Source organism: Rhinatrema bivittatum, chromosome 14 (genome assembly GCF_901001135.1).
Source record: "Rhinatrema bivittatum chromosome 14, aRhiBiv1.1, whole genome shotgun sequence".
Taxonomy (NCBI): Eukaryota; Metazoa; Chordata; class Amphibia; order Gymnophiona; family Rhinatrematidae; genus Rhinatrema; species Rhinatrema bivittatum.
In genome coordinates this window covers 38,969,183-38,994,866 of record NC_042628.1, presented here as the reverse complement: position 1 = coordinate 38,994,866, position 25,684 = coordinate 38,969,183, and the positions used below count along the sequence as shown (strand labels likewise).

General features: G+C 42.0%; 1 protein-coding gene across 10 annotated transcripts in view; it reads left to right on the top strand.

Annotated features, from left to right (window-relative positions):
• Positions 1 to 25,684, top strand: part of LOC115075772 (ankyrin repeat and fibronectin type-III domain-containing protein 1-like) — a 1,084,545-nt gene that overhangs the window by 922,222 nt on the left and 136,639 nt on the right. For all 10 annotated transcript variants that reach the window (XM_029576526.1, XM_029576524.1, XM_029576522.1 and 7 more), the window contains one exon: positions 11,189 to 11,390. In XM_029576526.1, the coding sequence (XP_029432386.1) occupies positions 11,189 to 11,390 (202 nt within the window). The remainder of the gene's footprint in view (positions 1 to 11,188; positions 11,391 to 25,684) is intronic.

Here is a 25,684-nt window from a genome sequence, read left to right as displayed (position 1 = left end):
TTGATGGAGCCCAGTACAGAGCTTGGGGATTTTTTTTTTTTCTTATTCCTCTGCTTAGCCAGGTTTATGAAGCCTGAAGCCGTGCTGTCCCTTGAGGGGAACGGCTGGTGTGAGAGACAGGTTGTCAGCACATACCTGGCCTAATGGGTGTCCTCTGATGGGTAGTTTACAGCCTTGTTATATTATTAACTCTGGCAGGTTTAAAAAAAGAATTGGCCCTGTGCAGCTATCCTACTGTTATGTCTCAAGTCATAACTCTCCTGTAAAAATGTTTCCAGAATTTTGTAAGGAATGTTAGCTTATACAGGTATGCACAGAAGTGCACCAAAGTACATAGCCCTGAAAGATGTGTGTATGATACCTGGGAAATGTTTCTTTCCGTTGTTTAAGGTGTGAGACCCGTAGTATTCTGTCATCATAACTTCTCTAAAACAGCACATTGTCCTATAATTTAGAGCTGATGTGCTTTGAGAGACATCAGTGTCCTTATAGGCATAATTATAACACAGCAATGTACACCATGCAAAAAGCTATTGCTATAATGTGTTCATCTCATAACACATTTGGGATTAGACTTTTTTTTTTTTCTTTAAATCCTCTTGTAAATATAGGAGGCAATTTTCAGTAAGCCATCCAGGTGCAAGGTATGCAGGTATATTGGTATCTGGGTAATTTTCAGTGAATTTTCAAAGAGAAACTGAGTGAGTACAGCCCACGTACTTTGCACCTGTTGTTTGTGCAGGCGGAGGAATGAGGGGGGCAAACTGGGTGCATACATTTGGAAATGCAATTTAACTGGTGCATTTTCTCCCCGACCTAAATGGTTCCCCGGGCATGTCTCTTTCTATTCCAGTTAAAAGAACATGCCTATTTTTAGCTACAGAGACCTAGCTGGCTAATTCCATAGTTAACTCGGCCAGCTCGCTCCCTTTGAAAATTGACTTCAGGTGGGGCAATTTTCAGAGGGATTTGCCCAGGTACTGAAGCAGTTTTCAGGAGAACAAAAATATGCAAATTATCTTGCTTCGTAGACTTAGTGTGCATGGGTAAATTCCCATGGCTAAAAATTGGCCCCCCTCCCCCTATCAATGGTTGTGTAATAGGATACATACTAGAGGGAAAAGGGGTGGGGCTAGGACAGGTGAGCCAAAGTCCATGTGGGGGATTTCATTTTGAAAACTCTACGCATTCTCAGACCCGGTGCTACCGGGTGTGCAAACTGTGAAATTGCGGCTGGTGGACCTTATCCCACTGGCAGCGGAAAAAAGAAGGGAGGCCTGTGGTGCCACCGGTGGACCCGATCCCACCAGTAGCAGAAGCAGGCGGCCATAGCAGAGGAAGCCATTTGACAGCTCCTCCTCCAATGCTGGCCCGGCAGTATTCGACACTCGCAGTGCTAGAACTTCTTCTGCTGCTGGTGGACGCGGCTAGCACAGCGAATGTTGAATTACCTCGGGCCAGCCCAGGAAGAGGAGCTGCAGAATGGCTGCTCTCCACCCAGAAGGAACAAGCTGGCAGCAGCAGCAGCAGAGGAGGAGTGACCCATGGACCCTGACTTCCTGGTCTGCATGTATGTGTGAGTGAATGTGGGAGGCTGCCTGGAATGAGTGTGAATGAGAGACTGCGTGTGAAGGGTGGGTATGTTTGTGTGTGTGAATGTGAGCCTGCCTGGGGTGGGTGGGTATGTGTGTGTGTGTGTGTGTGTGTGTGCACATACATGTATGGGAGCCTTCCTGGGATGAGCAGGGGGTGGATGTGAATGGGAGCCTGCCTGAGGGGTATGGGTGTAAATGGGAGCTTGTCTGGGGTATGTGTGTGTGTGTGTGAGAGAGAATGGGAGTTGCTTGGGTTGTTTGTGTGTGTGAGAGAGAAAGAATGGGCTGCAGGTGGATCCTAACCTGCCAGCAGCTGAAATGAAGATGAGAGCCTGGGACTGCTGGTAGATCCCAACCAAAGAGCTGGAGACGCCTGCGGGTTTGTCAAATATTTCTTGATTTTATTGTTTGATGTTTGAGGAATGATGATGATTCTGTTTCTTCATTGTTGCACTGCATACAGAGTCTGGCTTCTTGTGATTTCTAGTTCAGTTTTTGTCTGCACGATTGAATTTCTACTTTATGGTTGTTCTATTCTGTATTTGGTGAGGATCTGTATGTTCTGCATGTGTGACTGAGGTGAGGCATTTTCCTAATAGGAAGTGTATTAATGTATTCAGGCTTCCAGAGGGTCAAGCCCACACCCAACACACATCACAATAGGCCTAATATCATATGGGTTCCAAGTGTCTTTTTTGCAGGGATTTCTGGCTGGCATCACAGCAGTGCATGTAAATGTAATGTAAGCGATATTTTTACCTCAGAATACGGTATTTTGAAATTGTTCATGTAAAATATAAATGCATAACTCTTAACTGTGTGTGTGGAATTGGGGTGGGGGGCGCGTTGTGCAAGCTATAAGGTTCGCCCTTGCACCAACCATGGGATTGGGAGGAGGGGTGCCAGTTTTGAAAGTTTGTATCACTAAAGGGAGCTGTGCTTTTTTTTTTTTTTTTTTGGTGGGCCCGGGACAGAGAATGAACGAATGGAGGGGAGGTGCAGCACAGAAGTTGCTTGCACAGGGCAGCAAAACACCCAGCGCCGGCCCTGCGTATGCTTTACCGCAAGATACCGTGCACCTCCTGCAAATTCCATGCAAATTCTGCGGAGGCTTTTGTTACCTGTGAGCCCCCCTCCAACCTGCAAATGCAAAGGGGGGGGGACCTTCTGTGGGGGGAGGGTCCCTTCAAAAATTAACTTGCAGGTCTGCGGGCACAAGAAACCTGTGAGCCTGCAAGCTTGCCCGCAGGGCTTCCGTAATGTTTTGCAGAAGGAGACCTATTCATGGGAAAGGAACACGTAGGGAGATGGTAAAGCTGCTCTAACCAGCAGAATTTTCTTACCCAAAGGAATTGTTTCCACAGGAAGGAGCTGCTGGGACTTTGTAATGATGCTCCTGTCAACAGAATGATCTGACACTGGGGAGGAAAGCATGAAACTTCGAAAAGAGGCTCCTTTAGTACGAATTTTGATAAACAGAAGCAAATGTACCCCAGCATGGATATGCTGTTAATATTTTGTTGCATCACTTTGTTTTGCTAACAGATAATTAAATTGTATGTGTAATGTACAGAATTAGGAATTAAAAGCAAATATTGCCCGGTTGATTCCGGTGCATACTTGTCCAGTATTGGAAGGGATGCACATGCACAAGGAAAGTATAAAACAAGACCAATGTCATCGAGAAAAATGTATGTAGCCTTTTATGCATTGTGTGTGTGCATTTAGGGGGGCGGCATTCTGGGGGAATGGGGAAGGGGGGGGGGGTCTTTGGCTGGGGATCAGAAAATAGTGTGTGACATTGTGCTTTCAAGCCCCTCGCATGCCATTTTCTGTAGAAAAATCTATCTGCATACAAAGTGGGAGCAGAAGTATCCCCGACAGATTTCAGAAGGAAGACACCATGCATACTTTTTCCTTTTGAACTTTGATGCAAAGTCCATGGGTAAAAAATATTTGGGGACTTTGTCCCAAAGCAGAGAATCTGAAAGTCGTCCCCAGGTTTTTCTCTGCACCCAGCCCCCCACCCCAGTTGAGAAAGAATGGGAGAAAATCCTTAGTGAAAGAGGCTCTGTATCTAGTAAACTGAACAGTTATGTTCTAGCTGTGGATCTTAAGGATACATTTTTATACAGTAACTGCTTTCTTTGCAAAGGGTGGGGGGGCTCCTTGTTTTTCTTCTCCTCCAGTGTCACTCTTAAATCAGCACAAAACGCCCTTTCAACCATAGCCGTGGTAATGGTGCATGACCAATTAACCTGCCCAGTCTATCCTGTTGTTTCCACTCATGTTGCATTAGCTAAGGACATAATCCCAGCTGTCAGCCCTACAAGCTTTGACCGCCTGCAGGTTAGTTTTGTCATCTCTCTCTTCTTTGGCTCTCTACCATTCTGGAAAGATGGAGCCGACAGGTTACCGTGCTTCAACCGACATCCGGGTGCTGCCCCCTGACTCGCTCAGTCTTTTTGCGCTGCCTTTCAGTCCTGTTCTCACCCTTGCCCATCTGTCTGTCCAAAGCATGCTTAAATTCTAACCCTGCATTTAATGCATTTTTTTGGTTGTTATGTTTTAATTGTGCATGGGGGTTGAGATTCTCTTCTCGTACCCCACTGGGAGCAGGATTCAGATGAGCTTGCGAGTAAAACAAATAAATATCACAGTATTGGTTTCCATTACCTCTGCTGGTAGGGTTATTCCTGGCATCTCTTACCACCCTTTCAGTAAGGAAGTATTTCCCCATATTTCCTCTGATCTTCCGACTTTATATCATGACCCTTTATCCTTGAATTTACTTTTTCTTTGGAAAATGTCACCTTCTGTACTTTTTATTGAAGCCTGCTAAATATTGGGGTGCTTCCGTCCTATGCCTCCTTTTCCCTCTTTCCTTCAGTGAGTACGCGTTCCCTATTCTAAATCGATTTGTGTTGCAGGTCCTGTTGTACCATTTCAGGTAGCCCTTCTCTGAACGGCTTTCAACTTCTCGGTGTTCTCATAAAGGTACAACATCTGGAAACTAAATACAGTATTCAAGACGGAATCTGTTTAGTCACCTATACATGGGCCATATTGCCTCGTGTTTTGTTTTTTTTCTGCTGTTACCATCTCTATCAGAGTTTTCCCAGTTACTCTATTACTTTGACTGGCTACCTTCCGGCCATTTACATGGAAACATATAAAGACCAAAAGGCCCGTCTAGTCTGTCCAGTTTCCTTCCTTTTGCAAAACCATTGAACCCACACATAATGGCTGGCTTTATTTTCACTTCTTCACAGCTAAGGATGCTGTCATCTTCTTCTGTAGCCTTGCCTCAGGCTCCTCTTTACCTTATGACCTAAGTCCATCACTTTCACACCGCACCTGGACCGTGATGGACGGGAGTAGCTGGCTTGTTACGGCAGTTACTACCCCAAACCAAATGTGCCTGATACTTCACTTTCCATGCATATCCAGCATGGTTCTCTCCTGCATCGGCATGGGAGAAAGACTGATACATCACGCATTTCCAGCATAGCTCTCTGCTTCAAGGGCAGGGGGAAAAAAAAAAAAAAAAAACCAAAAAACTGATGCTTCACGCATATCCTGCATAGCTTCAACGACAGGGGTGAAGAAAAAAAAAGGATTCGCAATCACAAAGCGAGGAGTAGCTGGCTTGTTAAGGCGGTTACTACCCCAACCAAATGTGCCTGATACTTCACTTTCAATGCATATCCAGCATGGCTCTCTGCTTCTACAGCAGGGGAGAAGAAAAAAAAAAAAAAACCAACAAGAGCTGTACAACATAGTCTAGGTAAAACAAATAAGCATGGGTGTAGCTTGCTTATCGCGGCGGTTACTGCCCCTACTACCCCTAACTAATCAAGCTAGATATTTCACTTGCATGCAGCTCCATCACTGCTCTCTACATTAATGGTGGGGGTGGAAGGGGAATAGAACAAGGAGCTAAGAGTAACAGATAAGAATGAGAGAAAAAATGTGTGAGGCTTGCTGGGCAGACTGGATGGGCCATTCGGTCTTCTTCTGCCGTCATTTCTATGTTTCTATGTCATTTCTATGAGACTAACACGGATCTTAATTAGCATTATGTTGTGGCAAAACACGGGACTGGTCCCTACTCAAACATTTCTGTCCCTAAAAGGGCCATGAGTTCCATTCAACAATATTTTAGTTTACATTTTGTCTTCCAGTCAGGTGAGCCTCATCTCCGAGAACCAGGTTTTTTTTTTTTCTGGGGCACTCTTGAGTCCCTTCCGTAAACGATTTGGTACCAGCAGCCTGTTATTTCAGGGCTCTGAATCATTTTGCTACAGATCTCACAATGACATAGCTTGCTACTGTAACCTGCATTGCTCAAACTGCAGTGCTGGCTAAAACAGCCAGAGGGAGAGGGAAGAGAGGGTCTGTCAGATTTGTACCGCAATGGTTCAGATTGCTTAGCTTGCACTGCTCTCCTACCTATATATATATATATATATATATATATATATATTAGACCTTGAGTCAAATATGTCCCTTATTAAAAGTATAAGCTATGCACGTTCTTAATGGGGACCCGTGACTCAGGTACGAATCCCTGTTTGTCTCCACGTTTTTCTCACACTATAATCTTCCCTCTCCCTCCCCAGAGAAGCATGCCCGTGTTACACAGGGGTACCTTGCTGTCTGAGGGCTGGAGGGAAGTTTCCGCTCTTGCACCAGCAGGGTCACTGCAGTAGCTGTCTTGCTTTCTGCCGCTCACTAGGTATGAATTCATTGTCTCGGCAGCGTGCCTATGCTCTGTCAGGCCAGAGAGTTGGGATTAAGGCCATAGGAGGCAGAGCTAATGCAGAGTCACAATATTAGATTTTGCTACTATTTTGTTATTGCTGGTAGTACAGAACAAATTATCGCCTTTCACTTAAATAGATCGCAAGAATCATTTTTTGTAAAAAAAAAAAAAGGACTTTGTGATAAAGGAGGAAAAAACCCACAAGAAAAGCATTGCTAATAGAAGTATTAGTACCAAGTGATTACTCTGCACAATATATGAAGACAGAGAAAGGTGGCAGAAAGATATAGAAACCATCTCAATTGTATTGGGCACCACTTATTAAAAAGAAGTTCCAAACCATCTTTAATCTTGTCCACAAAGCTCTTGGAGTAACACAGCATAATTGTTACAAGTGATGATATAGTCATCTCTTGTAAATTGAAAGCTTTTCCATCTGTGCACCTTAAGCACAGGGTCCAGCAGAGTACAATGATAAGTGAAGAAGGCTTCCAAGATAACATAGAAGAGTATGATATGTTAAGAACAAGGCAGATGAGTTTATTAAATGCAGGGCAGGCATGACTGGGTGTGCTCACCATGTATTTGCATGGGGTGGCAACTCTGGGAGACAGGAAGATCATCCTATGTCTGAGCCAATCAGTGCAGCACATGATGAGATGCAGCCTTGTTTATGTTCCTCTCCTTTTCCTCCCGCACCTCCCCCCACCCCCCACAGTGAGTGTGATTTTTCTCACACCCCCATTTGGATAACTGGAGGAACAGTGCTTCATATTGCATCTTCCTATGCCACGCAGAGCCAGTCTTGTGGTAAGAGCTGCGAGATCTATGGGGATCCATATGGCTCGTGCTGTGAGACTGGACTCACACAGTGCTGCTCCTGCTGGCCACAGGTAGAAGGGGGAGGAAGGCTGGCCAGAATGTTCAGTGGATCAGGAGAAGGGAGACCAGACTAGGCTGTTGGGGATTGGGTCTTAGGGGGAGATGGGAGAGAGGAGTGTAGAGTGTCTGATAACCCATTGGGGGGAGGAGGGAGCCTTCCAGTGTTTGGGGGATGTGGGGAGAGTATTCTGTGGGATGAAGATTGGGAGAAGAGCGTTCTGGGGTTGATGGGGGAGGAAATGTGACCATGCTGGGAGAGCTGTCTGGGGATTGAAGAAATTGAACGTAGCATGGGATAAGAGGATGGCGAGGGGAGAGTAAAGGGACTGGAGGGGACCCAGAAAGTGGTGGAGAACTGCACGGCCAAGACAAGTGGGGACCAGGGAAGAGGAGGGGGAGGAAGAGCTGTGACTAAGATAGAGGATGATGGATAGGGTTTAGGATAAGGTAGAAAGGACCCATGATGGAGGAGTGATGGGGATGGGATGGATGAGGTAGGGGAGGACCAGAGATGGTGGGAGAGGGAAAGTTACTGAGGATGGGATGAGAGACCGAGATAGTCCTGGATTGGGGTTGAAGGGGAAGTACTCCAGGAACATGATGTAGCAGGAATGGGATGAGCAATGGAGTAGGGTGTTAGAGAAAGAAGAGAGAAAAGAGGAGACATGGAGAAAAGAAAATAGATAGGAAGAGGTGACAGGAGGAACAAAAGAAAGAAAAGCAGGAAAGAGAAGGAAGAGCATTTTTTAAATATCCATTCTGACAGAAAGAGAGAAAGGGTGACACCAGAGAGAAAAAACAAAATAGCGAAAAGAGGCAAGACCAGAGGATGAGAAAAAAGAAACACGCCAAGCCAGAAAACCAAGCCAGAGAAACCAAAGGTTGGAAACTATTTTATTGTCTGATAAGAAATATTAATAACTCTTCACCACAAAATATCCTGGGACCCAGTTCAAAGTAAAAGGACCTGAATGTGTCTCCCACATGGAATTTTCATATTGGGAACAGCTGGATTTTGTTGGCTGATTTGATTTTTTTTTTCTGGTGCATAATTAATAATCTTGTTTGTAGGACATACCTGCCAGTCCTGAGACTGTACTGGCTCCAAAATATTTTGTGTTTACAAAACTTAAAGAATATATTTTTTAGGTATATTTTGGGAGTAGATTACTCAGGCTGCCGTCCCCACCGCCCAGTGAATTAATTGTTCATTACTGGCTCTATGGGGAATAAGCGTCCCAGATTCACCTAACAGAAATCTGATAGCCTTACTCTGACCCTGCCACACTGGCCCCCCAAGTGCGAGTTATTGTTGGGGAAAAAAAAAAGGAAAAGTCCATAAAAATCTCCATTTGCATCCACTGGGGGGCGGAGGTGGCAGGGTAGCCCAGGTCATCAAAGCAGGTAGCGTAGTGAAGCATATATTCGAGGTTTTATGTATTTTAGTTTCCTGTATTGTGTATATTTGATACCTGAGTGCTTTGTGTTTGTTTTAATTATGGATTTTATGACTCTAATCTGACCTGAACAACTAAGTTGGATTGTGGCAGAATATCAGAATTTTTAAATGAATAAAGAGCACCAGCCCTGCTTTGAATTAAAATCCCCAGACAATATTGTAAAGTTTAACAATCGACTTTCCACTGTAGCAAACTAGCTTCACTTATCTAAGCTGAGAGTAAACCCTGATAAATCAGAGGCTACTTGGTTTGCTGGAAATGTTAACAGCTGGACCCCTCCCTCCCGAGATGGCTGGTTCCATGATCTCTCTAAATTGGCGTTTCTCAGGCCTCTCCTGCAGGCACACCTAAACAGCTAGGTTTCAGGATATTCATAATGAATATGAATCAGATAGATGTGCCATATATTGGAGACCCAGTGTATGCAAATCCTACTCATGCATATTCATTGTGGAAGTGCGAGGAGAGGCTTGTGAAACACTGTTCCTAAGAGATGGAGACGCTCCTGTTCAGACAATCTGAATAGCAAAGTTAGCCAGATAAACTTATCCGGCTAACTTTGGAGGCACGTTCAACAGTGCAGCCACACTGTACTGAATACAGCCGGCAATCTTAATTAGTTAGCTGGCTGACGATAGGGCATCTCTTTAACTTGACCAGATTTAGCTGGCTAAGTCATCCGACTAAGTCCGGATATCGCACATTATCGCCTGCAGTAGCGCCGGAAATAGCTACTGCGATGTGGCCGGCTGCTCACTATTGGCCCCCCCCCCCCCCCCCCCCGGCCCCTTTTCTGGCCATGGCTCATCATTCCGCTATATTAATTATTTTATAGTGGAATGATGAATGCAGGGGAAAGTTAGCTAACTAATTTAAAGGCACTGGTCTCAGCCAGTAAGGTTAGATGGTTCTGAGGTGACTGTTTAGCTTAGTCCTTCATCCAAGTGATATATTTGTATTATAGATCCAAAGAGTTTCTGATCAGTCAAGTGGCTTTGCATCCCAGTCTGTGAGGTACCCTTACAAGAATGCATATCACATACAAAAAGTCTTGGTAGTTTAATGAAAAGCTTGTGAACAGAAAAGGCTTCCATTTTATGGAGCAATTTCAAAAGTACCTGTGCTGGTGCAAAGTCTAGGGCAGTGATGGCGAGCTCCTGTCCTCGAGTGCCACAAACAGGCCAGGTTTTTAGGATACCTACAATGAAGGCGCATGAGAAAGATTTGCATGCTCTGCCTCCATTGTATGCAAATGTATCTCATGCATATTCATTGTGGATATCCTGAAAACCTGGCCTGTTTGTGGCACTCGAGGACTGGAGTTTGCCATCACTGGCCTAGGGCTACTTTTACCTTTTGAGCTGTGCGCCAGTTTTCAAAGGGAAAGTATAAGTATCCCTTCCCTTTGAAAATTGCCCTGTGAAAAAACGTACCTGCACAGATTTGCAGCCTGCATTTTTTGTTGGCAGGTAATTTTTCTGTAAAATACCATGCTCATGGTTTTGAAAATGTAGAATTCCGCACATTGTTGCCTTCCTTAACCAAACCCTACCTCCGAGCCTGCCTACATTTCCCTGGCTGAAAGTACATGCATTGTTGATCCCCCGCACCTATTTTTAACCAGGGTAAGGATGGGCCATTTTTAGACAGTCTATTTACTCAGGTAAATAACTTTTAAAAATTGGTCTGCCCATATACTTACATGTAATTCCTCCTCTGACCCAGAGAATCTTTCTTTGTTATTGACCCTAGTGGATTTCTAATATTTGGTATTTTTAAAATTATTATTAGAAGAATGCTCACATTCTTAACATAGTAAAATCACAGCTTTGATGCTCTCTCTCCCAAAGGTTTTGAGTGAGTCTGCTCTTATTTTAGAGCAACATTCCGAGCCTGGGTCAGTCTAAGGAAAATGAAACTGAGCTTGAAGGCAGAAAGTACAAACCAGTTGGCAGCTGTTTGATGTGATCTGTTTATTTCTATTTTTATTAGGTTGTTCTCACAATACTCATTATCAAGACTCCCTTGGTAATAGCACTTTGTCAAGTAATTGCATACAGTAGTAGCTGGTTTAATATGTCCCTTGTGAATGGTCTGTAAACTTGAATGGGTAGAAGGGAAATGACAAATCAACACAGGAAGTCCAGGAGAGCCAAAGAAGAATATGGTAAACCCTCCTCCTTCCAGACTCCCAAGCACCTCACCAGCTTAATTTTCCTTGGGGAGCAGTTGGGAATAGGAAAAGAATACAAATACAGTTGTTGCACAACCCAATCCTCTTGATGTAAATAAGAAGACATTGAGGAATCCTCCCATCGAAGTCTTTTATTTGCATTTAGATCGAAAAAGCAAGCAATCGGGGAAACGGAGACATTTGCGTGAATGTCCTGTGACATTTGTAGCGAAATTTCAACCTCAGCATATGGTGGTGATTGACCTTACTTTAATTCCTTAATCTTTCATCTTGTTTCTTTTAATGTGTCCAGGTCTTCCTCCCCAAAGATGACGCAGCAGATGAGGGACCTCCAGTTGGCGCAGACGAAGAAGCCGACGGGCCCTTCTTCCCCTAATGCTGCCAAGAGACTCTACCGTAACTTGTCGGGGAAGTTCAGGGTGAACTACACGTCCTTCGATGAAGGCAGCCTGGCAGCAAGGAGCGAGAAGGAAAAACTGCGCAAGTCATGTCTTGTGAGTACCTTGGATCTGTGCATGCAAGGACAGGCAGTGCTCTTGTTCCTAGTCTATTTGTCTGAAAATGACTGCACCCAAACAGCCTGCAGGCAGCAAAGGGGAGTCTCTAGGGGCACTGGATCAATAGCCAGGGGCACTCAAATTATTGTGTCGTGTTACTTAACATGCTTCTTATTTGAAAATCACTTTCGAAACTGATACTCCCAAAAGAAAGAAAACTGCCTACTGTCGTGTGTGCAACATTTCAAATGTATACATGGCATAATTCATAATAGACACCCCTATATCAAATTGTTAATGTTCATGTTAAATTACTTTTTTAAAAAATTCAGTGTTATTTTCCTGAAATTCTTTCATACTCTGGTAGTAGCTACATGTAAAAAAAAAAAAAAAAAGACATCATGCACTGGGTCTGACTGGTCAACATTAGCTAAGTTGATACAAATACGATCACATGTTAATGAAACCAGTCAGATCCCAGTGTGTGTGTGTAAATTCTGGTATTCTTGCCTACGTGTCTGTTTATCAAGGGATCTAGGAAAGCTGATGACACAATTGTAAACAAATAACTTTAAAAAGTGTCATTTTTAATTGATTCAGGATGGTTACTGTTTATCAGGTATGCTTTTAAGTATTGCATAATGCAAAATGCAGTTTTCTTTTAAACCCACTGAGGTAGCATACCTAAGTGATGTGACCTCACCCAATGCTTGTATGAAATTGATAGGCATCATCATTTTAAAACAAAATAAGAAGGGGTGGTATGAGAGAGTAAGAACTGTGATTTTTGGTATTCAGAATCAGCTTCACATCATATCACAAAAATTGATTGGTTAATGGTCAGCAGAAATGAGAAATGGTCACGAGTAAAAGGGAGGCGGTATTACCCCTGTATAGGTCCTTGGTGAGACCTCATTTGGATTTTGGAATACTGTGTGCAGTGCTGGAGATCGCACCTTCAAAAGGATATAAACAGGATGGAGTCTGTCCAGAGGGTGGATACTAAAAATGGTCAGTGGTTCTAAAGCATATGGGGATAAAGATCTAAACATGTGCCCCCCAGAGGAAAGGTGAGACAGGTGAGATATGATAGAGACATTCAAATATCTCAAAGTTATCCATGCACAGGAGGGGAGCCTTTTTTCAGTGGAAATGAGGTTCTAGAATGAGGGATCGTGAGATGAGTTTCAAAGAGAGTAGACTCAGGAGTAATCTTAGGAAATATTTCTTTCTAGAGAGGGTTGTGGATGTGTGGAACGGCCTCCCAGTGGAGGTGGTGGAGATAAAAACAGTATCTGAATTCAAGAAAGCATGGGATAAATACAGGGCATCTCTGAGGGGAGTGATGGGAATTATAATGCTAAATTAATTGAATGGATTGGCATACTGGATGGGCCGTATAGTCGTTTTCTGCCATCATGTTTTTATGTCCTGTGTAAATAATAACTTACTATATTTTCTCATCAACATACACTGCCAAAGCCAAGGCTTTTCTTTTTTTTTTTTTAACTATTTATTAATTCCAATGGTACAGCACATGATAGGTATACTATAGATAGATACCTATCATGGAATATATATTTATAAAGATATATTTATATTCGTCGGTGCGCTTTAAAACGAGTTGTCATCAGCTGTGCGCATGCATGGCGTTTTTTTGTTTCGGTGCAAATGCCGGCAGGCAGTTCGTCCTGATGAAGCAATATAATGCAAATTTATAATCCTCTGTGTAAGGCTGGTAGGACTCGCTTTCTAAATTTTTTAGCACAGGGGTTTTGCTTTTGCCTTTCTTTTTGTTTAGTATATTTGAGTGGTTAGGTACTTCCTTTTCTTTCATTTTGCAGATTTATACATTTGGCAGAGCCATATTCATGGCAAAATTGATGTCTTATATTCGGTTTCTATAAAATGATTTGGTAGGTGCATTTGGAATGTTTGAACTGGAAGATAAGTGTAAATGCTAACTGGTAGATTTTAAGAAAAGTGTGTGTGGGGAAAACAAGGGTTACGTGCGTGGCTGGGCCTTGCGCGCATCTTCAAAAGGACCCGGCCATGCACGTAACCCCCGTTACGCGCCAAAGTGCCGGGCCCAGATAAGGGGGGGGGGGGGGGGGGGGGCGGAGCCGGAGGCAGCCGGTACAGCAGCCATTTACCACTGTACCGGGGAAGGGAAACTGGTGCGCGCAAGTTGCTACTGCTCTGTTGGACAGTAAGCAGCAAAACAAAAAAAGTTAAAGGTAGGAGAAAGGGTTTAGGGGGTAGGGAGGAGAAGGGAAGGGGAAGGGAGGTTAGGGTAGAAGGGAGGGAACTGAGGAAGCCCGGGATGCATCGCCGCGTGAAAATTGCTTAATTCCACCCCCCCTTGCGTGCGCTCACACGCACATGCGCGCTGGATTATAAAATCCAGCACGCATGTGCTGGATTTTATAATCGGTCCGCCGATTTTATAACAAGCGTGCGCAGGCGCGCACGCATGTTATAAAATTAGCACGTTCATGTGCGCGCGCATGTATTAAAATCTACCCCTAAGTATACTAGGTAAATAATAGATATTCTCATGTTTTTAGATAGATGGGAATAGCAGAATTTTATGGAGTGATTAATCGGGATTGAATACTTCTTCAGTCCATTGACACAGTGCGGCATGTGATTTCATGAGCAGAATTGAATATGTATCCTAAGAGGTAAAATGTAGAAAATTGTACGCTCTAAGAAAATATTACAGTGATAAGGTTTGGCAAGGGAGGTAGCAAGGGAGATTGCATGGAATTTAGTTCCCCTTGAAGAAGCCTATCCGGTGAAACAGTCGGGCCCTGTGTCGGGGATGCAGTGAGGATATTCAACATATTGAGGAACATACTCCTTCACTATTCTTTGGAACGAGGTCCTTTAGGGTAATTTTATTGTTAGTGTAGTATATGGTATGTATGAATGTATGAGTGGATGAAAAATATTTTTAAACAAATTACAGCGTTATTTTTGTAATGTGACTTTATATTGTACATTAATGTTACATTTATTTATAATAAAATTAATTGTGCTAATATTGTATTTTACTGATTTATGCACATAATTCCTTTTTGAATTTTGTGTAACATAACTATACTACGACATCTTTAAGAATTGTGAATTGCATTTTACTATTGCATTGTGCACCACCAAATCTGAATATTGTCGGTGAACCTGTGGCAGTATTAAACAATATGAGATTATCCAAATAAAGTTTATTGTAAAATAGACAATGATGATCTGATGTGATACCACTAGATAAGACTTCAAGTGACATTCCCTGGCAATTCATTTCTATCAGTAGAGGAATGCTATATAAGTACATTGTTAATGGAGCAATTTTTAAGTTTGAGGATAATTTGTAGCATGCACATATGAATTGAATTTGTAATGCTACATGGATAAACAGAAGCTAGATTTCATTTTTATCTCTAATGCTGGCCCTTCCATCAAAGTATACATCTGAGGGAGACTACTGAACAGTGTGGGTCAGTACAAAATTTATGAGCTTAGATTCTTCTGACCAGTCCTCTTCAGTTTAACTGGGACTGGGCAACCCTACCCCTGTAGAACTCCTCTTGTCATTTACAAAACAATTTTAGGAAGATTTTGTGAGGCTAATATACTGAGTAGCTGGTTTTGCTCTAAATAGGCTTTTGGAGTGGAAACATAAGAGGAATATAAATACTACCTATTCTAATATCAAAGTGGTATTTAGGTAATTCAAAGAATACAAATAAAAAATTGTGATCTGTGAACCTCCCAATCACTTATCTGCAATTCATTTTGATCTTTGTAATCCCATCAAGTGGTTTGCATGTTGCTGCTCAGAGAGCTCTGATTAATATAGACTGATTTGGTTTGTCTGTTATTACAGAAGCTTAAGATTCACCTAATATCTGTGTCATTCTGCTACACAGAATTGCTCAGTCTTGGATTAGGTGTTTTCCTTCCTTTGTTGCAGTTTAAGGTAAGTTAATTGTAGAGTGTGATGTTTAAGGGCTGCTGATGCTCTAGGGAACTCACTGGATACTATAATGTTTGCACACAATATGTTTTGAATGTATGTTGAATACTTTGAATCTAAACTTCAACTCTTATTGAGATTAATGTAGTCTCTTGTTCAGGGAGAACTGGAACAATGTGGGGTTCATGTTTGTTAGGTTAGTAAGATACTGAACTGGACCTTACGTAGCTACTCAGAATTGGGAAAATATTTTCTTTAGTAGTCTCTGTGTAGTACTCCACTGAGGGAACAGTCCATTAGATTTGACAATCCAAACAGGTTCCAAATAAGTCTGATTGATTCATACTTCAGCAATTCAGTTTGGAGTGAACTTGGCAAAAACAATGAGTTTCACAATCCTCAGTGATAAGACTTTTGTGCCTTAACATAAATTGTGGCAAAAGCAGGCCAAAGGTATGTAATAGCTTAAGGTTTGTGAGTGTGTTTGTCTTTCCCTCCTTCTCATCCCTCTCCCACCCCCAGCTCATCCTTTGATTTATAGATACTTAATTTCACATTAAAAATCAGTCATATCTAAAACAGAGGATTGTCCCAGCCCTTATCAATAGTTTAATTATGCAGGTCACTACCAGATTAAAAGTGATTACATCGGTAAATTTAAAGGACTCTTATTTACACATTCCTACTTCCTTAGCAACCTAAACTTAACAAAGAAGACAACAAAATTAAGATGAAAGCAGCAATCCAGCAGCAAAGAGGGCGTTCCAGCTTTTTCCATTGACTGTCAAATATATGATTTTTTTTACTTACCAGTGAGAGGTTGTATGTGTGCACTCGGTGAAAAGAGCTCCTGGTTCTCAGAGAGGGAGTCCGATTTCTGGAGGCTAGAATGACAGACTTGGAGGAGCTGAGGCAAACAGAGAGGTACATAGAGGAGACCTTCAGGGAGATGATAGCCAATTCCCAACTCCAGTCTGGCAACCCTGGTGCTGCCTTGGAGGAGGAAGGTCTTTGGGTTGGAGAGCATCATACTGGGGTAACAGGAAGTGATCCTGTAGCTAGGACCTGCTGTCAAGGTGATGTGTTGTCCTCTCACATTGAGGATGAGTCTCCAGGGCTAGGTTTAGGTCAGCCATCATAATTAGTGATTTGATTATTTGGAATGTAGATAGCTGAGTGGCTGGTGGATGTGAACATTGCCTGGTAACTTGCCTGCCTGTAGCGAAGGTTGTGGACCTCACGGTCACCTAGGTAGGATTTTAGATAGTGGGAGGAGCCGACTGTCGTGATACATGTGGGCACCAACGACATAGGAAAATGTGGGAGGGAGGTTCTGGAAGCCAGATTTAGGCTTTTAGGATAGAAAGCTGAAATCCAAAACCACCAGGGTAGCATTCTCTGAAATTCTCCCTGTTCTATGCGCAGGTCCCCAGAGGCAGGCAGAGCTCCAGAGTCTCAATGCATGGATGAGACAATGGTGCAGGGAAAAGGGATTCAGTTTTGTATGTAACTGGGCAACCTTTTGGGAAAGGTAGAGTCTTTTCTGAATGGATGGGCTCCACCTTAACCAGAGTGGAACCAGACTGCTGGTGTTAACCTTTAAAAAGGAGATAGAGCATCTTTTAAACTAAAACAAAGGGGAAAGCTGACAGTCGCTCAAATGCACATGGTTTGAAGGGAGATATCTTCGAAGGAACTAATGAAACAGTGTATAGTAGTGAATGAATCCTACCAAGACGGAAAGTCTTCCAAATAAGAAGTATCCCCTAATTATGGTCACCATACCAAGTCCTACCTTCAGGACTCTGCAACTGGACAACAATCTTTGAGTTCTAAAAATTAATCTTATTTATATTTTCTTCCGCAACTGGACTACAATTTCTAAGTTCAAAATTCATTTTATCTTATTATTTATATTTGGCATGGTTAATATGTCACTATATCCAAGTTAAATATTTAAATTATATAGTTTATATTACATAATTTTATTAATTACCAGTAAAACTATTCTATATTATTTATTATCATTATGTTAAATTGTCATCCAGTTATAATGTTCTATATGTACCACTGTTCTATGTAAAGCCCCCTTATCTATGTTGGGCAGTTTATCGTTATATGTAAACCGGAGTGATTTATAGTCTCTATAAGAACCTCGGTATATAAAAATTAAAAAAAAAAAAATAAAATAAATAAATAAATAAATGATGAGATAGACTTAATTGGCATCTCAGCGACCTGGTGGAAAGAGGATAACCAATGGAATAGTGCTATACCAAGGTACAAATTATATCGCAATGATAGGGAGGATCAACTTGGGGGGGGGGGGGGGGGGGGTGGCACTTTATGTCCAGGATGGCATAGAGTCCAATAGGATAAAGATCTTGCAAGAGACTAAATGCACAGAATCTTTATGGGTATAAATCCCATGTGTGTTGGGGAAGAGTATAGCGATAAGAGTATACTATCATCCACCTAGCCAAAATAAGACAGACAATGAAATGCTAAGAGAAATTAGGGAAGTAACAAAATTGGCAATGCAGTAATAATGGGAGATTTCAATTACCACACTATTGACTGGGTAAATGTATCATCAGGACATGCTAGAGAGAGAGTTTCTGGATGGAATAAATGACTGCTTTAGGAAGCATCTGGTTCAGGAACCAATGGGAGAGGAAGCTATTTTAGTGGAATGCAGAATTTGGTGAGAGAGGTGTGACGGTGGTGGGGCTGCTTGGCAATAGTGATGATAACATGATCAAATTTGAACTAATGAAAAAAAAAAAAATCTTAGAAGTGCAGTCCAGATGTATTCCATGCATTAAGAAAGGTGGCAGGAAGGCCATATGATTGCTGGCATGGTTAAAAGGTGAGCTGCTTGAGGCTATTTTAGCCCAAAGATCTTCCTTCAAAAATTATAAGAAGGTTCCATTTGAAGAAAATAGGAAAAACTATAAGAACTGGCAAATTAAATGTAAAACATTGCTAAGAGAGAATTTGAAAAGAAGTTGGCCATAGTGGCAAAACCGCATAATAAAAACTTTAAAAAATATATTCAAAGTAGGAAGCCTGTGAGAGAGTTGGTTGGACCGTTAGATGATCAAGAGGTTAAAGGGCGACTTAGGGAAGATAAGGCCATTGTGGAAAGGCTAAATTAATTCTTTGCTTTGGTGTTTACTAATAAGGATGTTAGGGAGATGCCTGTTCTGGAGACTGCTTTCAAAGATAATGATTTGGATGAACTGAACCAAATCACGGTGAACCTGGAAGATGTAGTAGGCCAGATTGACAAACTGAAGTGTAGAAAATCACTTGGACTGGATGGTATGCACTCCAAGGTTCTGAAAGAACTTAAAAATGAAATTTCAGACCTATTACAAGTAATTTGTAATCAGTCAAAATTATCCATTGTACTTGAAGACTGGAAGGTGGTAAATGTAACCCCGATATTTAAAAAGGGCTCCAGGGGAGATCCTGGAAACTATAGACCTGTGAGCCTGACTTTAGTGCCAGGAAAAATTGTAGAAACTATTGTAAAGAACAAAATCACAGAACATATTAATAGACATGATTTAATGGGACACAGCCAGCATGGATTTAATCAAGGGAAGTCTTCCCTCACAAACCTGCTACATTTTTTTTAAAGGGGTTAATAACATGTGGATAAAGGTGAACTCGTAGATGTAGTATATTTGGATTTTCAGAAGGTGTTTAACAAAGTCCCTCATGAGAGGCTTCTAAGAAAACTAAAAAGTCATGGGATATGAGGCAATGTCCTCTTCTGGATTACAAACAGGTTAAAAGACAGGAAACAGACAGGATTAAATGGTCAATTTTCTCAGTGAAAGAAGGTAACCAGTGTAGTGCCTCAGGGATCTGTACTTGGACCAGTGCTTTTTAATATATTTATAAATGATCTGGAAAGGGTACTGTGAGCAAGATGATCAAATTTGCAGGTGGCACAAAATTATTCAAAGTAGTTAAATCACAAGCGGATTGCAATAAATTGCAGGAGGACCTTGCGAGTCTGGAAGGTTGGGCATCAAATGACAGATTAAATTTAATGTGGAAACGTGCAAGGTGACAAACTGTAGTTACACAATCGGGCCGATACAGTACAGTGCGCTCCGTTGGAGCGCACTGTTAACCTGCCATTGGACACGCGTTTTCCCTTACCCCTTATTCATTAAGGGATGGAAAACGCGCGTCCAACCCGCCAAACCTAATAGCGTCCTCAACCTACAAATGCATGTTGATGGCCCTATTAGGTATTCACGCGCGATTCAGTAAGTAAAATGTGCAGCCAAGCCACACATTTTACTTTCAGAAATTAGCGCCTACCCAAAGGTAGGTGCTAATTTCTTCAGGCAGCGGGAAAGTGCACAGAAAAGCAGTAAAAACTGCTTTTCTGTGCACCCTCCGACTTAATATCATGGCGATATTAAGTCGGAGGTACCGAAGGGTAAAAAAAGTAAAAAAAAAAACAAAAAATGTTGGAGTCGGCCGGCAGCTGTTGGGTCAAAAACCGGACGCTCAATTTTGCCGGCGTCCGGTTTCCGAGCCCGTGTCTGTCAGCGGGCTCGAGAACCGACGCCGGCAAAATTGAGCGTCGGCTAGTGTCCCTAGGGCCTCCTTTTGCCCGTTTCTACCGCCAGACCTAATTTAAATACTGAATCGCACACACGGGCGAGTGGCCTGTGTGCACGCCGGGAGAGTTCTCCCGCAGACTTTACTGAATCGGCCCGAATGTTAGGTTCCTAGTTTGGAGTTACCACCCAGGAAAAAGATCTGGGCATCATGGTGGAAATTACATTGAAATCATCAGGACAGTGTACTGGGGTGCACAAAAAAGCAAACACTCGGGCCGATACAGTAAAGTATGCGGGAGAGCGGACGAACGCCCGCTCTCCTGGCGCGCGCACCGGCCCTTCGCTGGTGCGCGAGATTCTCTATTTAAATTAGGTGACGCGGTAAAAACGGGGAAAAGGAGGCACTAGGGACACTAGCGTGTCCCTAGCGCCTCCTTTTTGACAGGAGCAGTGGCTGTCAGCGGGTTTGACAGCCGACGCTCAATTTTGCCAGTGTCGGTTCTCGAGCCCGCTGACAGCCACGGGCTCAGAAACCGGACGCCGGCAAAATTGAGAGTTCGGTTTTCGGCCCGACAGCCGCGGGCCGAATTCAAATTTTTTTTTTTTTTTTTTTACTTTTCGGGACCTCCAACTTAATTTCGCTATGATATTAGGTCGGAGGGTGCACAGAAAAGCAGTTTTTACTGCTTTTCTGTGTACTTTCCCGGCGCCGGAAGAAATTAGGGTCGGTGCTAATTTCTGAAAGTAAAATTTGCGGCTTGGCTGCACATTTTACTTTCTGTATCCCGTGCGCATACCTAATAGGGCCATCAACATGCATTTGCATGTTGAGGGCGCTATTAAGTGCCACGGGTTGGACACGCGTTTTCCTCCCCTTGCTGAATAAGGGGTAAGGGAAAACACGCGTCCAAGAGCAGGCTAACAGTGCGCTCCATCGGAGCGCACTGTACTGTATCGGCCTGACTGTTAGGAATCATTAGGAAGGCTTAGTAAATAAAACAGAGATTGTCATATCATCTCTGTATTGCTCCATGGTGAGACCGCACCTTGAATACTGGTTGCCGCATCTCAACAAAGATATAGTTATATTGGAGAAGGTACAGAGAAGGGCGACCAATATGATAAAGGGCATGGAACAGCTCCCCTAGGAGGAAAGGCTAAAGAGGTTAGGGCTGTTTAGCTTGGAGAAGTGACAGCTGGGAGGGATATGATAGAGCTCTACAAAATCATTAAAGGACTTGAACAGTAAATATGAATCTGTTATTTACTCTTTCAGATAATACGCCATGAAGTTAGCAAATAGATTTAAAACAAATCAATGAAAATTCTTTGTCAAACAGTGCACAATTAAGCTTTGGAATTTGTTGCCAGAGGATGTGGTTAAGGCAGTTAGTGCAGCTGGGTTGAAAAAAAGATTTGAAGGAGAAGTCCGTTAACTTAGGGAATAGCCACTGCTGGCATTAGTAGCGTAAGAGCTATTTAATGTTTGGATACCTGCCAGGTAATGTAATTTGGATTGAATCCTGTTGGAAACAGGATACTGGGCTTGATGGACCCTTGGTCTGACCCAGTATGGCATTTCTTCTGTTCTTTTGTCCATTAATGGAGCTAGTTCAGCTTCTACACAATTATAATCTTCAAAGAGGGTACTCCATCTTCAGCCTATCTTCGGTGGCAACAAAAGTTCTAGTACGGGAATCAGTTCAATTTCCACATAATGAGAAGGATTCGGAGTGCCTGGAGTAACTAATCTTGCTATCAAAATGGGAAATGCCCCACTGTACTCATAAATCCAGTAGGTTCCACTTATATGTATAGATCTCAATACAAAAAATGTTACCATAATCCTCCCAAGCAGTGGTTGGTTCCAGGCCAGGAAGCTACTAGGCGTCTACTCATCACATAGTTCTGGCTGTCTGCTTGCTCTAGCATCCTGGATAATCTTTCACCCTGTGAGAATCTCTGTCAACAGTTTCCTCTCTGGGAAAAATCAAATGAAAAGTCCCTGGATGTTTTCTGCACATGCCTTGGTTATTCCTGAGACCCAAATAGCAGGACATATTAAGACAGGGGCTACATTCGTAAGGACATTTGAATCTGAAGAACAGATGTTGTCATATAATTTAACTCCTGATTTGAAACTATACATGAGGATTATACACTTTTTTGTGGTGCCCTTTTAGAGAAGCCCATAAGTTTTGACTTCTTTGCGACTTTGAGAGAAGTTCCAAGGTTTGAGTTTTGGGTGCAAAGTTCCTTTGGGTCTGGCTGCCAAGGGCAGATAAAAATATTTTAGCACTTTTTCTTGTATCCACACACCACCCTTTGTCAGCCTATTGCACTTCCAATGTTTTTGTTGTCATGCTGTGCTAGATCAGCGATACAATGCTAACCTTCAAGCTGTTACATACATAAGGGCCAAAGCCTGACCAGAATAGTACAAATTAATTGAATTCCTTCCTTAGCAAAAGGAAAGATGGTAGATTCCATTGCACCCTCAGGGTGGGTGTGCACTTGTGATGTGCCAGTAGAGGGAGTCACAAGGAGACAGCTACAGGATATAGTTGAGAGAGGAGCAAGAGTCACATTTTTCTGAGATTAAGAGTAGGAAAACTTTCAGAACCATCTCCTTTGGACAGTGACACTTCCAGACAGAAGTATGGGGGATGGAGTGCAAAGGGGACAAATTAAGCATGGAGGGGAAGTACCAAAGTGGCATTTCCATACATCACATCCACCCAGACACCACAGTCCCCTGCTTCCAAAATGGCTTTAAAAGACATAATCAGAAAAAGTCCCAAGGACCTTCTATGCAATTAAAAAAAAAAAAAAACCAAACCCAAAGGCCAGTTTCAACCTTTCAGTAAAACTACCATTCAAATTATTTGATAGCATCATTTAACCAATTCTTCTGTATGGATATGGGAGTGAAGCCTGAAGCCTATACAGGAAGGGGTAGATTCTCAATTTAAATCCTGTGCTTCCAGTTAAGTAACACTCGGCAGCCACAGAAATTCCCTCAACAATGTTTCCCCTTATAACTCACCGTTCAAAAAACAAATTTATAATTCTGGTATCACCTCAATAGTAACCACGCAAACACCATCCACTGCCAGAAATTTTATGAAACACAAAATCCTGCAAACAAGATCTTCAGAATCTGTTTCACAACCCTGCCATACCATTATAGCACTAACTCCCTGCCTCCAAATAGCAGCACTACAAATATTACCACAGGCTACAGAACACCAATATTTCTCTTACCAGAAAAAAAAAAAGCAAGATAGATTGCTATAGATCTTTTCATAGATGCTACATGCTAGCAAAATCCTTTACCTCAGTCACACACACAAAACTCAGACTGACCCTTATCTAATACAAAATAAGGGATCACAAATTGAAAATAGAACATGAAGACAAAAACTGAAATGGAGACCCTGAGAAGCCCAACTCTACATGTGGTGCAACACCAGAGAAAAAGAAATAGAAATGCATTTCATCCTGAATTAAGCAAAATGCAACGATATAAGAAATGTACATTCCCAAAACTGACACATTCCGTTCTCTGAAAGCTGAAAATAAAACAATTTCTACCTTATTATCTGGCCATTTTATTTTTTTTACTGAGTTGGTCCTGGTCTCTCACTTTGTGGTTTTCTCCAAAGTTCTTTTCCAGGATCTCCTTTCAATTTTCCATTGTTTCTCTCTTCTCTGTCTTCTTCCTTCCCTACACCTATTTCAGACATTGATCTTTCCCTTTCATCTTTTCCTTCATTTCTCTCTTCTCTTCCTTTCAATCTACTCATAGCTAAATCTCACCTCCAAACCTCCAGTCCTCAGACTCATCTACCTAACAGCTTTCCCCCTCTCTCCAACCCTCCAATTCCCTTTTGTCTCTCACTCTTTCCCCAGCCTTTTATTCCTATGTCTTTCACACTCTCCGTAGTCCCCCTTTTGCACCACCTTACATACTCACCCTCAAACCTCATCTACTTTCCTCTGCCTTTCATTTTCCCAGAAGAAAGGTTAACAAATAAAACAAAAATATATCTATCAGGTAGTACCTTTATATTGGAGTAACTTAATACATCTATTGACTAACTTTAAAGCTAAAAGTTGCTAAAACTATCCTCTTCAGATCAGAATTTGAATGAACCAAAGATGCACACCATTCCCTTTTCCACTGCCTTTCATCCTCTCTTCAGTCCTCCAGGTCATTCACATTATCTCTTAGCCTCTCCCCTCCTTCCAACCCCTTTGTCTTACTCTCATCACACACCTTCACTGATAACTCCCCAGCCAGTCTAATAGTCCCCATTTGTACCCACATTTATTTTTATTTTATTTATTTAAGGATTTTTATATACCGCGGCTCGTTAGCAAACATCACCTCGGTTTACAATGAACATTAAATTAGCAACAAGTTTTACAATCCAACATATTTAAGTAATGATACATAGCTGATAACATTGAAATTATAATATAATTAAAATAAACCAAACTAGAATTAGCTGGGGCGTATAGGGCTGGCAGATCAACTTAATAGTACATTATTAACAGTACAGATATTTTCAAGGTCAGAATTAGTTGAAAGATAAATTACAATATTAATCGTGTTGCAGGTAAAAAGGACACCATGGTGTGTTTAGCGTAATTAAAAGTAACTGATTGGAATGAGAAAATAGTATTATATAAATGTCATATAATATTTTAATCTGAAGAGAAAGGTTCACAAATTGTAGGCTTGTTTAAACAGCCATGTTTTTAAATTCTGTTTAAATTTCTTGAGGCAGGGTTCTAGGCGCAGATCAGTGGGTAATTTGTTCCACATGTTAATTCCAGCTATCGTAAATGTTCGTTCTCTCGTTGTGACATATTTTATCTGTTTAAGCATTGGAGTATTTAGCTTAGCCTGGTGCATTTTTCTAATTGGTCTGTCCGAAGTATGGAATGTAAAGAACTCAGAAGACCAATGCATGTCTTGGTTATATAATGTCTTGTGTATAAGAGTGAGTACTTTGAATATTATCCTAAATGCAATCGGAAGCAAGTGTAGGAGTTGTAGAGCTGGAGTAATGTGTTCGTGGCGGTGTGTGTTAGTGATCAAGCGTGCAGCTGCATTTTGTAGCATCTGTAGTGGTTGTATTGTTATTTGGTAGACCTAGTAGTAAGGAGTTACAGTAGTCCAATTTAGACAATAATAGCCTGTAGTACAGTCCGGAAGTCATTTGGGTGTAGTAGTGGTTTTATCCTTTTCAAGGTATGAAGTTTGTGGAAACCATTTTTAATGGTGGAAGTGATGAATTTTTTTTAATGTAAAATGATTGTAAATTATGACACCAAGACTGCGGACTTGTTGTATAGTGTGATGGTCAGATAGAGATTGTAGAGTAGGGCTAGCATGGTTGTCATTTTGTGAAGAAATAATGAGCAGCTCTGTTTTGTTGGTATTTATTGCCAATGAATTTTCAGTTAGTAGACTCTCAATTTCCGTTAGTGCAGAATTCCAGATTTTGAGCGCATTGGGTAGGGAGTCATTGATAGGGATTAGATTCTGCACATCATCTGCATATATAAAGTGCGGGAGACCCAGTTTCATTAACAGTTGACAGAGTGGAGTGAGGTATATATTGAAAAGTGTGGAGGATAGAGAGGAGCCTTGAGGTACTCCTTGTAACAAATTTTTTGGTTTGGATTCCTGCTGGCCAATTTTTACACTATTTCCT